The sequence below is a fragment of the Triturus cristatus genome, chromosome 12, assembly GCF_964204655.1.
Source record: "Triturus cristatus chromosome 12, aTriCri1.1, whole genome shotgun sequence".
NCBI classification, from domain to species: Eukaryota; Metazoa; Chordata; class Amphibia; order Caudata; family Salamandridae; genus Triturus; species Triturus cristatus.
The window spans coordinates 162,983,036-162,997,592 of NC_140595.1; the positions used below are offsets into that span (position 1 = coordinate 162,983,036).

General features: G+C 41.6%; 1 protein-coding gene across 1 annotated transcript in view; it reads left to right on the plus strand.

Moving 5' to 3' along the window:
- Positions 1-14,557, plus strand: part of LOC146772980 (rho guanine nucleotide exchange factor 11-like) — a 348,342-nt gene that overhangs the window by 238,402 nt on the left and 95,383 nt on the right. The window contains 1 exon segment of the mRNA XM_085637044.1: positions 7,500-7,587. Coding sequence (XP_085493170.1) covers positions 7,500-7,587 — 88 coding nt within the window.

The window sequence follows — 14,557 nt, forward strand, 5'->3', positions numbered from 1 at the left end:
CTAACCTCTTTACACTGGCATCTGTGCTTTCTATGGAATGGGTAGAACAATAGGAAGAAGGAAAAAAGGGGGGAAACAGGTGGAAAGGGGAAGACAAGGAATAAACCATTTGTCTAGATTACAACAATTATGAAACCTGAAACGATGCTTCTTGTTTTCAGCTCATCTTCATATAGCTTTGGACTGCAGTGAAAAGTATAGCACTGGGACCTGTACCGCATTGCATCACCAGATCACCCCTCATTGCTGTCAGCTTAAACCTTCTTACAAGCTGATGTAATGAAATGTGATAAGAGTGTGATAAGTTGTTTTATCTAGAGGCAGAAGGTGACTGTTGATGGCATGGAACCATCAGGTGTGCTGTTGGTCGCTGGAGTGTGAGCTCACCTGGAGGCCTTCATCTGGACAAACTGGAAGACACTGCTTTAGGTTTGATGATGAGTAGTGTTAAATGCACCATAGAGGGTGAAGAACAGGGATTGCTTTGTTGCTAACCTGAAAGTGGAGGACATTTTTAAGCACCTAGATGGTTTATGTCTCTGTACTGCACGGTATAAGTTAACCCTTGACAGGTGTCTTGTTAAAGGCATGCTTGATCCACTTGTGTAATTGGAGAATGGCTTGGTTATTGGGGGTCATTCAAAGGCATGGAAGTTGTGTGATTATGTGTTAGTTGGTGAAGGGATTTCAGTCAAAGTTGAACTTCAAAAGTGAGATGACTGGTCTTGAGAATGCCCAGATTGGTGCCTTGAAAGAGGAAGGTGATGATTGTGCTCATCAAAGGCTTTGATGTATTATTGGAGATGGATTTCAGTATTGACTGTGGGGATGACGCCATCTTGGTACGGAGTGGTTTGAAAGAGGAGAGACAGTTTGATAGGTCATTGAGGGTGAGAGGGGTGAAGTATGTCCTTTGGATACTTAATTTGGTGGTTTCCTCAGAAAGCAGTCATTGTTGCTGCTCCGACAGTGTACGTTCTGATTTTGCAAATCAGCCTTGGTGCCACCTCAAAGAAGAAAATCCAGTCCGAAGTACTACAAAAGGTCACCTCTGAATGGTCTCACAAGCAGTCACAGGCCTTATTGGCCTCATCAGCGAGAGGCAGCTTAAGCCACTTTGCCATAATGAACTATATAACTAATGTTTGGAAATAACTGTGACACTTCTGTTGAATGGCTTGGCTATATTTGTGCTCTGTGTTGATGAGACATGATGTGTTCTTAAGGGTATGATTGTTCTTTACACTTTTCCCACTTTTTTTTTTTTTTTTTTAAAACCTTTATGTATGTCAACATGGTACACAGCTATTCAGCCGACATCCCGGAGGTCCGGCAGCACGATGAGAACAATACGTAAGAAGGTCCATAGCTATAGATCAGGAGTAACAAAGGTTTAGTTTTAAAGTAAACCGAAAATAAAAAACACAAGCAAGGCAGAGCATATAATAAACATGCGCTAGTTCTCAGCTGGGGCCATAATTTCCCCAATATATCGGATTCGAAAAGCGGAGTAGCCTGGGTAAGCCTGTCCTTCCAGCCCAACGAATTTGTAACCGCCTTCCACACATGCACTGCCATCTTGGTTGGGCCCCGTGAGGGACCCATCCAGTGATTTGGAATACAGCGCCCTAAGATAATTACCCCCGCGCAACAACCACCGATTCATAGCAAACCCACGGTTCAACGCCGGACCATAAACACCGTGGTTAATCGCTCCCAACTGGGTAGCCCAATAATATCTTCTGATGTCAGGGAGTGCAATCCCCCCGTCATACCATGGAAGGGTCAACTTTGCAATAGCTATACGCGGTCGACCGTCCCATAACAGCGAGCGCTGGAGACTCTCCACCTCACGAAAATAACAAGTCCCCAATGACCCTGATCAAACGGTTAGCCAACAGTTTGGCGAGCATTTTTGGCTCAGCGTTGAGTAGTGAGATCGGCCTATACGAGCCACATCTGTTCCTGGGCTTGCCATCTTTGTGTATAACCACTATTGTCGCCAGACGTTGGTCAAATGGGAGACACCCATTCTCCCGCGCCTCTACAAACATATCTCGCAAATGCGGAGCAATCTTATCCGGCCTGAGTTTATACAACTCGATCGGTAAGCCATTCGGGCCCGAGGCCTTGCCCGGGTGTAGCGAGCGGATAGCAACTGCAACCTCATCCGCGGTGATGTTACCATCAAGGTCTTCCCTGTCTATGTCAGAGAGACAAGGCAGGGCAATATCTCACAGCAGTTCATGCAAGTCTTCCTCCGGCTTGTCCGACACGGACGTATAGACCATGCGGAAGTGGTCCGCGAAACACTGGACTATCCCGTCGGGTTCGGTGACAATATCCCCGCCGACTGTCACTATTTCTGGCACAACTCTATTCACTCGGTCTTTTCTGTCTAACCACGCTATTAATTTCCCAGCCTTGTCCCCTACATCATACAATTGCCCTTGTTGTTCCCTGCTAAGAACCTTGGCCGCATTTGTCACCAGTGCTTTATATTCAGACTGTTTTAATCTCAGCTTATGCAGTGTTTCCGCCGTAACCTCATCTTCCAGGACTGTCTCTAATACCGCTATCTCAGCCTTGATCTGCGCCACCTCCGCATCTCTCCGACGTTTGACATCCGCTATCAAGGAGAGGGCCTCCCCTCTCAGTACCGTTTTAAACGCTTCCCACAAAGACACCGCGGAGGTAACCGAGCCAAGATTCTCCAAAAAGTAGAGATCGACCGCTTTCAGCAACGCGCTACGAGTCCTAGGGTCAAGGAAATACCAGGGGTTAATCGGAGCCACCCTACCTGCCGCTCCCCGGCCAAAATCCATACAAATCCACACCGGCGAATGATCGGAGATGCCCCTAGCCATGTGCCTAGCCTCGGACACCAATGAAGCTTGGGCAGCCAAGGTGAGAACATCATCTATTCTAGAGAGGCTACCGTGTGCCCCAGAGTGAAAAGTGTACTGCCGCTGAGCGGGATGCAGCAGCCTCCAGCAGTCAACCAGACCTAGTGTATCAATAAAATCTGGGAGCCATCTCTGCGCCCCCCCGGGGTCCCTTGGCGGATGTCTGTCTAGTAATCCGGAACCAACTGCATTAAAGTCACCACCCACCAACAACACGCCCTCGGGGAGATCCAGCATAGCCCTCCCCAAGTCAGCAAATGTGGCGGTCTGCAGGCCAGGAGGGACATAAACAGAAACCAAAACCAGTGTCCTGCCCTCCCACCTCCCAGCAACAGCCACAAAGCACCCCCTCTCATCGACAGTGGTAGAATCAATCTCAAACGGCAGCGAGGTCCTAACAAGTATTCCAGCCCCCCGAGATCCCGAGGAAAACTCAGAGTGTGCAACAAATTTATAACCCTTTCTATTTAGAGCATGACACATATTGCCTATCAGGTGCGTCTCCTGCAGCAAGACTATGTCAGGAGAGCACCTCTTCAGAAATTACAATACAATCCCCCGCTTAATACGATCCCCCAAGCCATTAACATTCCAACTAAGTATATTCAAACCCCTACCCCCCCTCACGAAATGGCAAGAGACCCCCGCCCCCCCTCCAGAGAGCAGCACACGAGCGAAAAAGACTTGCATTGCGATACCTTGCAAAGAGAAAAACAACAACAACCACCCCAACAGACCCATACCACCCCCCACCCTGCACCCCTGCGTAAGCCTAAAAAGCCCCCCCAACTTGCAGTGTGCCTGTCGCCCTAGCAAAAACTAATCTACAAGAAGAAACCCCGTAGGAGGAAAGAGTTCCCAATGTACCCCCGCCACCCCCTGACAATAGCCAGCAAAGAAAACAAAAATCAGCGAACCACTGTCCTGAGCTTAGTCAGAATGTTCAATCACCGGAATCCTCACTCTTGTGCGACATGACCACCTTCTGCTCCGCCAGCATGATCCCCACTAGTCCGCCGCTGAGGCAATGTGTCGAGCCATTCCCCAACCACGTCCGGCAAGTCAAAGAAAAAGGTTCGCTCTTCGTACTCGACGCGCAACTTGGCTGGGAAGAGCATGGCATACTTCAGACCCATCTCACGTAGCCTCCTCTTAACCCCCAGGAAACTCTGCCGTTGCTTCTGCACAGCCTGGGTGAAGTCAGGATAAAAACTCACTGCAGTGTTCTGGAAAGTGACTGGTCCGGACACTCGTGACGCCTGTAGAATGGCGTCGCGGTCCCTGAAATTGAAGATCCTGGCGATAATCGGTCTCGGGGGGGCCCCCACCTTGGGCCTCCCACCTGGGACTCGGTGGGCCCGCTCGACTGCAAAGAACTTGCTGAGGCCCTTAGGCGCCAGATGATTAACCACCAAGTCCTCGACAAACAAGTCCGCTGATTGCTCCTCCGATTTCTCCGGAACGCCAACAATGCGCACATTATTGTGCAGCGCCCGGCCTTCAAAATCCTCCATCTTGCGGGCAAAGAGGTCATTAGTAGTCCTCAGCGTACGGACCTCTATTTGCAGATCAGAGACGTCCCCCGTGAGGCTAGAGGTTTTTAGGTCCAATGATTTAACTCTCTCATTAGTTTTCCCCAGGTCTGCACGAAGCAAGTTAACATCAACTGAGATAGTATCCACTTTGTGTGCCAGGGTCTCGAACTGTTGCCCAATAGAGGACTTCATCCCCTCAATGGCGCCCATGATGTCTTGCAGTGTCAATTCCGGTTCGGGGACCGAACCATCTCTCGGTACTTCCTGTGGCTTCCCCGGTCCGCTTGGCGATCCCTTTTGCTGGGCATAGCGATCCATATTGTTCGTTTGAGTGTAGCCCCCCCGCCTGGTATTCTTGGGCTTCTGTTTTTCGGCTTCCGATTTGGCCGACATCCTCAACTCCGGAACTGTCAGCGTCAAAGACAGACCACTCAGCCACACAATTGACACGAGGTCCGCTGGATCCGGGACCCCGATTTAGGCCCAGGCATGTGCAGGCCGAGCTACAGGCGACTGTTGCCCAAGACACTCTCGGGCCGAGGCACGCAGTTGTAGAGGAAAACGAAAGTGAAAGTGAAAACAGCCCCCATCCGATGGTCTGCACCACACACGGCCGCTGTTGTTCAATTAGTGTCCGGGCCCATGCCAACGCGAGACCCGGGCATCTCCCGGGGGTAGACCGCGAACTTCCACTTGTCACAACTTCGGTCTCCGGTGTACGATTTCAGTCCGGACAACGACGTTCGCCTCAGCAATGGTTCATCTCCAATATTCCGGATATTTGACACAGGATTCTTTTCAGGATAGTTGCCGGAGAGAACGAGGGTCGTGGGAGCTCTGTGCTCACGCAGCCATCTTGGTCCCGCGCTAGGCTCCTCCACTTTTCCCACTTTTTAACTGAATGTTGTTTCAGATTTTCATCTTAGATGGCCTTGCCTGACCTTTTACTAAAAAATCCCCGACTACTGATGACTAAAGTTACAGGATCTGGGAAAAAAATAACTATACATTTAGTTTTTCGAAACTTAACATCCACTCTAGGCAGTGCATATAGGTTAAGCTGGAACCATGTGGAATCTTGATGGATGACATATCAAGGTGGTTGGTGTTACTAATCTCTATTCTGTTAAAAAGTGGACAACTTTGATTTCAGAAGAATTTTTGGAGTCTTCACATTCTCTGCCAAGCAACTTACCAGCAATATAGTTTCACGGATATGGTTACCTTTGGTGCAGCTGTTTTACATTCTTGTCTAGGTTGTGTCCCTCCTCTTTTGACAAATCCCCAAAATTGTACAGAATAAGAGTATTGTGTTGAAGTCGTCAGTTATGATTAGTAAAGTCATCGACCCTGTATAGTGGAACCTTCTGTCCTCAACCCAATTACTGCCCACAGTAAAGGGATTGGCACATCTTAATTGTGTACCAACGATACAGGGCCTCATTTACAGGAAACTGACACATTGGCATTGATGTGTCAGTTTCATTGCTCCTGCGCCAAATGTCCTTCCAACACCATGGATGGGCTGCATTTACAATACAGGGCTCCATGGCGCAAGGATTTAACAGATGCGTCAGTAATTCTGACACATCTGATGGCACAAAAGTGACACATTTTGAGAGATGGTTGTAAAACTGACACAACTCCAGCAATCAGTCAGAACACATAGGCGAGACCCATTGCAAAAGACCTGCATCAATCCTTACTCCTGGTCTGAGCAGTCGTAAGGATTTTGACGCAGTTAAGTCATTGAGTAATGCAGTGAAAAGTTGTAAATTTCACCTCGCCATTTCTATGTGGCTTTTTTGCATGGGAACACCTACCCTGCATACATTATACCTGGCGCAGGTATTATGCGACGCAGGGCTCTTCAAACTGATGCGCTGGACCCAATGCATCAGTTTGTAGATATGGCGCAGGGTGGCAATACGGATTGCGCTGCCACTGTATCAAATAAAGTGATGCGGCTGCGGCGCTAGCTCCTCGTAAATGAGGCGCACAGTGTCTAAGAATCTGACTTCAAAAAAGCAAATTGGTTTGGCCGCTACCTCAACGCTTCTATGCTTGCGTTTAATTATACCAAGCTGGAAACCTTTGTGTAATTAGGTCTCAATTAGTATTGTTCTGAATGTGAGCATTAAATGCCCTGATGCATTCACTCAGTATATATTGCACATCAGCTTTCAGGAAGAAATACTCCTGAAACCACATCACTGACATACTCTGTGGCATAGCAGTTAGAAATATTTTAATTCAGAGACCTGTTTCTGCAGTATGTTTGTGCACTCTGGCCTGCTCCTTGCCATGTATAGGGTTGTTCGCATTGTGTGTTCGTGAGTGGTTGAAGATGCATGAATGTTGTAACAGGATGATGACCCTCAGCTGGGCCCTGATATATACGTAGCCTGCTGTGATGGAATATATGTATTTTCACTTGTATGATGTTCTCGTTTTCGAGAAGGATGGATCTGATTCCCGTAAAGAGTATTTTTGTCTCAGTTTTCTTCATTTTCCATGTACTTGCGTGCGATAAAATTGTGTAAAGAAAATGCTGGTTACATGAGTGATTGCATTAAATGAATGAATTCGTAAATGAGCCTCATTTAGATAGAATATGATGACTGCATTTGGGGGAAAAAATATTTCATTTTTATTTCACTGACTAGGGTCCCCTCTGCCTTTTGTCATTTGCTTCGAAGGCTTTCGGCATTTGCTCTATAAAATTAGATACTTCAGCCTGGAGGGCATCGGTGTTTTATGTACAGTGAAACATTGTAAAAATATGAGTTTGACTGTAATTAGGAATTTGTTAACTTTCCCATCTGCTGAGAAGAGGATTCAGCAAGTATCCAATATTATTTCTTCCTTTTGCTCTTTAAATCAGGGCTACCTTTAAAAGTTACTTTCAATAGTTTTCACAACTGTTACTTATGCAAACTATTGTCTTGATGTGTAGCAAGTTGGAATATAAATAATTAGGAATTCCGTCATTGTTGTGCATGTTAACTTTCTGTTTCTGCCATGGTGGTTTCTGGTATACTCTTAATTTTCTTTTCAGATGAGCGAGCCCTTTTAATCGTTTCCACATCCGAGCTTGGACCCGAGATCTACGAGCTTGTGGCCCTCACTTCACTGGAGAGAAACAGGTAAGAATTTCAGCTGACACCTTAATAAGCTAAAAGGGAAGCAACAGGACTCTCTCCTAAGGGCCATATTTTGAAGAGGCTTCAAACAAAGTCCCCTGGTGAATATAGTCAGTGTATCCTCATGCAGGCTGGAACAGCTTGCAATGTCGCAGCCTAGCTGTTTTCTGTAGGGGTAGCCTGAGGGAGAAGTCTCAAAGAAGTTCTGATCTCTGAGACTGTTGCTTTCTCCAGACAACCTGTGTAGAGTCCTCACTGCTACTCTTCTACGGATAATGGTCCAGTACTAATGTTACCAGCAGTCATTTCCGCAGTATTTGGATCTTGTCTGAACATTTTGAGGAATAACCATTAGAAACATGCTTGTATTACCACTGGGGATCCCGCATATGTCTGGATACATTTGTAATGCTTTGGAGAGAAAATAAATAGTTATTGGCTTATTTCCTTTACAAAGCATTGCCAGCATCTTTAACACAACCCAGTTGGTCTGTTCTAGGATCACAGCTCATCAATCACTTTAAAAAGAAAATTCGACTTTTCTTATTTCTGTGACTGTTCTTTTCCTTTTTTTTAAAATCCTTCTTGCATCCTAGTTTGGCATATTTTACTTTTGAAGCTGGTTTTTGCCATAGGTGAGTATTCAGTTTAGTACCTGCGTTCTCTGGAGACCACAATTCTTTAAAGGCCCTTAAAGTGTCTAAAACCATCAGCACACTACACTGATCATACAGTTCTTGATTCACGCTCATGTTTGTGGAGTATTGTACATTGGTGCACAGTAATTTGGGATGTATGACGTTACAACGCATGCTATTACAACGCTTACCTTTACAACGCATTTTTTACAACGCTAGTACTACTACAACGCATTACTTTACAAAGAATTCTCTTACAATGCCAAACCTATTTAAATACTGAAAAGAGCTGTTACAACGAAGTATATTACAACGCATACCATTACAACGCGATTTTTTTTTTTTTAAATTAAAAGTACAATAAAATCTGGCACGGGATGCAGGGAAATTAGGGGTTTTAGGGTGGGGAAGTGTATTAAAACGTGGAGAAGAACTGTACGTAAATCGTTTGAAACGCATTACCAAATTAATACTCTGGTATTAAAATTAATACTCGAGTATTAAAATTAATACTCAAAATTCCCCAAAAAAATCCGTATTCACACATTACTAAGCTTTTAAAAAATAACGAAACAATAAATAACATAACAAACACATTTTTAACATGATTAGATCGCAAAGTAAGTAAACAAACTGAAACATAACACACATACACATAGGCGCCATTTTACCCATCTCACTTGTAAAACTTGTCCTAACACAGTTTCTATGTAAACAATACCAAAAGACATGTTCCAAAATGGATGCCAAAACGGAGCAAATGAATGAAAACAATATTTGTTAAAAAGCATTTTTAAATTATCATTTTCCACAGTAAAACAAAGCATTAAAAAAAACACATCGAACGCAGTTTTTTAAAAAATTAATAGTGACACAGAGTAAAACTTATAAATACAAGGGAGACACCATTTTGCACTCAGTTGATTATCAACTAGCAGAGAGAGCAGACGTAATAAGCTGACCCTCTGTCACCTGCACTGCGACCTCCTCAGAGAGAGCACAGAATTCACTCGTGAAAGCATAACAGCAGAACAACTACTAGTAAGTTATTAATATATTTCTAAACGTTAGTTTTTAGAAAAATATATTTTCATAACCCACAAAAAATATAATTTTAATTAATAATAAAAACTTTACAAATGTAATGTTTCCAATATATTATCAACAAAATTAAACTCAAAATTAAAACAAGTTTTTTATTTTCCACAACCAGAAAATCGGAAGATTTTGACATTCCACAATAGCTGCACCTATTTTGGCATCCTCACCACGTTAACGATTGACAAACTCAATTGTTCAGGTAAATGTTATTTATGTGTAATGGTTTTACTTGTAAAATTTATTTTTAAAAATTTCCTAAAGTCATGTTTGGCAAAGGTGTTTTTTTTTTATTACTCAATCTCACCACATAATAAACGAAAAATTACCATGATGCTGGAGTAACAATTTCTAATAAGACTTCAGTTAGTTACCACATCTGCAAAAGCGTTTCATATTACTAGGGCAAATATTTGTATTCTAAGTCCATGAATGTTCTGCATTTTACTAATTTAGTAATAGTTTCGAAATTACCTGTTATGTTTTAGTTGAAAAATGCATCAAATGTGTAGTATGTTTACTCTCACCAATTGTTACTCATAATCCTTTTTCATATTACATAAGTGTTTTTTTTTTTTTTTTTTTTCTAACCAACGTTGACAAAGGAACAATTATTTTTTTTTTTTTTTCCACCAGTGAACATCTTTTCCCCCTAAAAATTTCAACCTCCTACAAGCATCAGGTTAAAGGGACGATAACAAAAAAACCACTGGAAAAGGTATGTAACCTTTTCCATTTTTTTAATACTATACATTATTAATCCTTCCTTTTGCAATTATTCCTCCTCTAACGGACCTAATTTGAAAACTAATGGATAGTTTAGAGAAACAATATACTATTTCTACTCTAGGAAGGAGCAACATTAGGGATATTTCTGTGTAGTGTAGGGATACATATCTCTATTTCTACTGCAGTAAGGTGCATTGATTAGGACAGTGTCATGTAGTACTAGTTATTTTGTATGTCAGTATAATTTTAAAGATACTCAGTTTCAACATTTGTAACCACCGTTAATTATTTTTTTTCCTCTTTTTTTTTTCCCAAAGAAAACAACTTTAAATCACAACTAAAATCTTGAGCCAACAAAGGAAATCATCTTCAGCCACCTCATCCAGAAAAGCGAGTTCTACGAAACAAGGTATATATTTTCAGCACGGATTCTTAACCTTAAAAATACTACACTAACTATCGCATTGCTAAAGTTTTCCAAAAAAAATCAATGCAGTTATGATTACATTTCCCCATTTCAGAATTATATTTCATGTCTAAAGGATGGTTTAGCATTACGGAAATTGTTATGTGCTGCAAATTATATCACATGTGCGATTTTTAAAGGAAATTTTTAAAAAACACATTTCTCAACATCGTTCTGTTTCCAAATTTTTTTTTTTTTCACTTTTCCAGACATTTATTTTTCGATTCCACAACAAATCACCTTGTAAGTGTCTACACAAGCCTACACACCAATACCACTGAACAAGAGTCAGCAAGAAAAGCAATTTCGAAAGAAAAAGGTAATTTCAAGCAACATTGTAAGGTGCAGCAGATTTTAAAATGTACCATGCTTTAGAGGTAACAATTAACTATTCAAAATCCAGGAAGGTGCAGCAGTAGGGAAAGTGTTGGATAGTGTAGGGGTATCAATTTACTATTCTAACTCCAGGAAGGTGCATCAGTAGGGAAAGTGTTGGATAGTGTAGGGGTATCAATTTACTATTCTAACTCCAGGAAGGTGAATCAGTAGGGAAAGTGTTGGATAGTGTAGGGGTATCAATTTACTATTCTAACTCCAGGAAGGTGAATCAGTAGGGAAAGTGTTGGATAGTGTAGGGGTATCAATTTACTATTCTAACTCCAGGAAGGTGCAGCAGTAGGGAAAGTGTTGGATAGTGTAGGGGTATCAATTTACTATTCTAACTCCAGGAAGGTGCATCAGTAGGGAAAGTGTTGGATAGTGTAGGGGTATCAATTTACTATTCTAACTCCAGGAAGGTGCATCAGTAGGGAAAGTGTTGGATAGTGTAGGGGTATCAATTTACTATTCTAACTCCAGGAAGGTGCAGCAGTAGGGAAAGTGTTGGATAGTGTAGGGGTATCAATTTACTATTCTAACTCCAGGAAGGTGCATCAGTAGGGAAAATGTTGGATAGTGTAGGGGTATCAATTTACTATTCTAACTCCAGGAAGGTGCAGCAGTAGGGAAAGTGTTGGATAGTGTAGGGGTATCAAATTACTATTCTAACTCCAGGAAGGTGCATCAGTAGGGAAAGTGTTGGATAGTGTAGGGATATCAATTTACTATTCTAACTCCAGGAAGGTGCATCAGTAGGGAAAGTGTTGGATAGTGTAGGGGTATCAATTTACTATTCTAACTCCAGGAAGGTGAATCAGTAGGGAAAGTGTTGGATAGTGTAGGGGTATCAATTTACTATTCTAACTCCAGGAAGGTGCAGCAGTAGGGAAAGTGTTGGATAGTGTAGGGGTATCAATTTACTATTCTAACTCCAGGAAGGTGCATCAGTAGGGATAGTGTTGGATAGTGTAGGGGTATCAATTTACTATTCTAACTCCAGGAAGGTGCATCAGTAGGGAAAATGTTGGATAGTGTAGGGGTATCAATTTACTATTCTAACTCCAGGAAGGTGCAGCAGTAGGGAAAGTGTTGGATAGTGTAGGGGTATCAATTTACTATTCTAACTCCAGGAAGGTGCATCAGTAGGGAAAGTGTTGGATAGTGTAGGGGTATCAATTTACTATTCTAACTCCAGGAAGGTGCATCAGTAGGGAAAATGTTGGATAGTGTAGGGGTATCAATTTACTATTCTAACTCCAGGAAGGTGCAGCAGTAGGGAAAGTGTTGGATAGTGTAGGGGTATCAATTTACTATTCTAACTCCAGGAAGGTGCATCAGTAGGGAAAGTGTTGGATAGTGTAGGGGTATCAATTTACTATTCTAACTCCAGGAAGGTGCATCAGTAGGGAAAATGTTGGAAAGTGTAGGGGTATCAATTTACTATTCTAACTCCAGGAAGGTGCAGCAGTAGGGAAAGTGTTGGATAGTGTAGGGGTATCAATTTACTAATCTAACTCCAGGAAGGTGCATCACTAGGGAAAGTGTTGGATAGTGTAGGGGTAACAATTTACTATTCTTACTCCATGAATGTGCATTAGTAGGCAAAATAATGGATAGAGTAAAAGTTATGTTGTTAAAAAATCGTAAATTATATCATGCTAATTTTTTTAACTTTTCTCATTTTTTCAGATAATGTCTAGCCTTGGAGCAGCCAACTACCTTAAATCCAGGAAGGGCAAAAATTTGTTAAACCATGGTGGATACATATATAGTAAGGAAAGAATAAGTTTAACTAGAAATCATTGGAGGTGCGTGCAATACTACACTACCCATTGCAGTGGCAGAGCGGTTACTGTTGATAATTTGGTTGTGAAAACCACTGAACATAACCACTCTGCCTCTGCAATGGATGTAGAAATCAGAGAGACAATAAATGAGATGAAAGCAATTGCAAGCACCTCCAATGATTCTACAGGATCAATTTTAAGGGAGGTTGCACAGCATGTCCCCAGTCATGTTGCTAGTAACATGCCTATAATACCCAATTTGAGAAGAATTATTCAGAGACAAAAGCAGGCAAGTAATATTCAATTGTCTACACCACATACATTCTCTGACATTAGAATTCCTCATGATCTTTCTATTTCTTTTTCTGATGAACCTTTCCTTCTGCATGACAACGAAAACCCTCAGAAACGTATTCTAATTTTTAGTACCCCACGTAACCTTGCTAAGTTAGAAAGTAGTGAAATTTGGATGATGGATGGGACGTTTAAAAGTACACCCCATCCTTTCACTCAAATTTACACTATACATGCTAAAATTAACAATAGTGTAATTCCCTTAGTGTATAGTTTGCTTCCTGATAAGACTTCTGCAACATACACTGAACTTTTATCAGTGATTAAAAGCAAAACCTCTGCAAGTCCTCGTAAAATAATTATTGATTTCGAATTGAGCATGATCAATGTGATCACTAAAACGTACACGGATACCCAAATTCAGGGATGTTTCTTCCATTTTTCGCAGGCATTTTGGCGTAAACTACAGAAAACATCCCTAGTTGCAGAATATTCTCGGGATAGCAAACTACAGTTTGAACTTAAAAAATTAACTGCACTTTGTTTTGTTCCTCCCGATAGTGTGGACGAGTACTACACTGCAATTATAGAATCTGTTTATTATACGAGTAACGAGGAAAAATTGGCACCCATTCTAAATTATTTTGAGGACACATGGATTGGACACCTAAGCAGATCGGGTCGCAGGAGGAAGCCACGATTCCATGTGGAGTGGTGGAACTGCTACACGAGTTGTTTAGAGGGAGAGGCCAAAACAAACAATGCCATTGAGGGGTGGCATAACTCCTTCAATCATACAATTGGAAAACCACATCCTAACTTCTACTCATTTTTGGAAACTTTGAAGAAGGAGCAAAGTTTCCAAGAAATGAGAATAGCACAAACACTCGCAGGTAGTCTAAACCCACGAGTAACAGTCAAAACAAGGGAAATGTCTGAGAGACTATTGGCAATTCTGCAACAGTTTTCGTTGTGTGTGGCTATAGACTACCTGGAAAATCTTTCTAACATTCTTTCTTTTTAAAACAATGAATGTACTTACTTTCCTGCTTTGATGTAAATTATAGTAATTTTTAAAATGCAATTGGCATACAAATTTTTTTTTTCTAAAAATTTTTTCAAACAAACAAGTCGGGTTTTTTTTATTATTTAAAACAAATCTTCATTTCCACCAAAATAAACCAATTAGTACAAATTAACTGTTCCATCGAATTTGAACCACTTTTCATTATCGGAACTCCATTTTTCAAATTTCCGAAAAAATCCAATTTAAATACCGTCAAAACCAATCACCAAATTTCAAACAGATGTATAATATACAAATCAAACCATATTCCGAAATGCACTTTGCAGCTGAATCATCATTTGTATTTCAATTTTACATTTACAAAATTTACAAGTACGCTCAATTTTTGAACTTAGAAATGAAGATCGACAGTACGTTTTTTACTTCGTAAATAAACAAATCAACTGTCTGAACAGTAACTTTTAATTTTGTAAGAGTTACATACTTTTTTTAAATAACTAACTTACTTTAAGCGACCCGACATAGTCATGTATTAATGACATTAATGTGGACATGT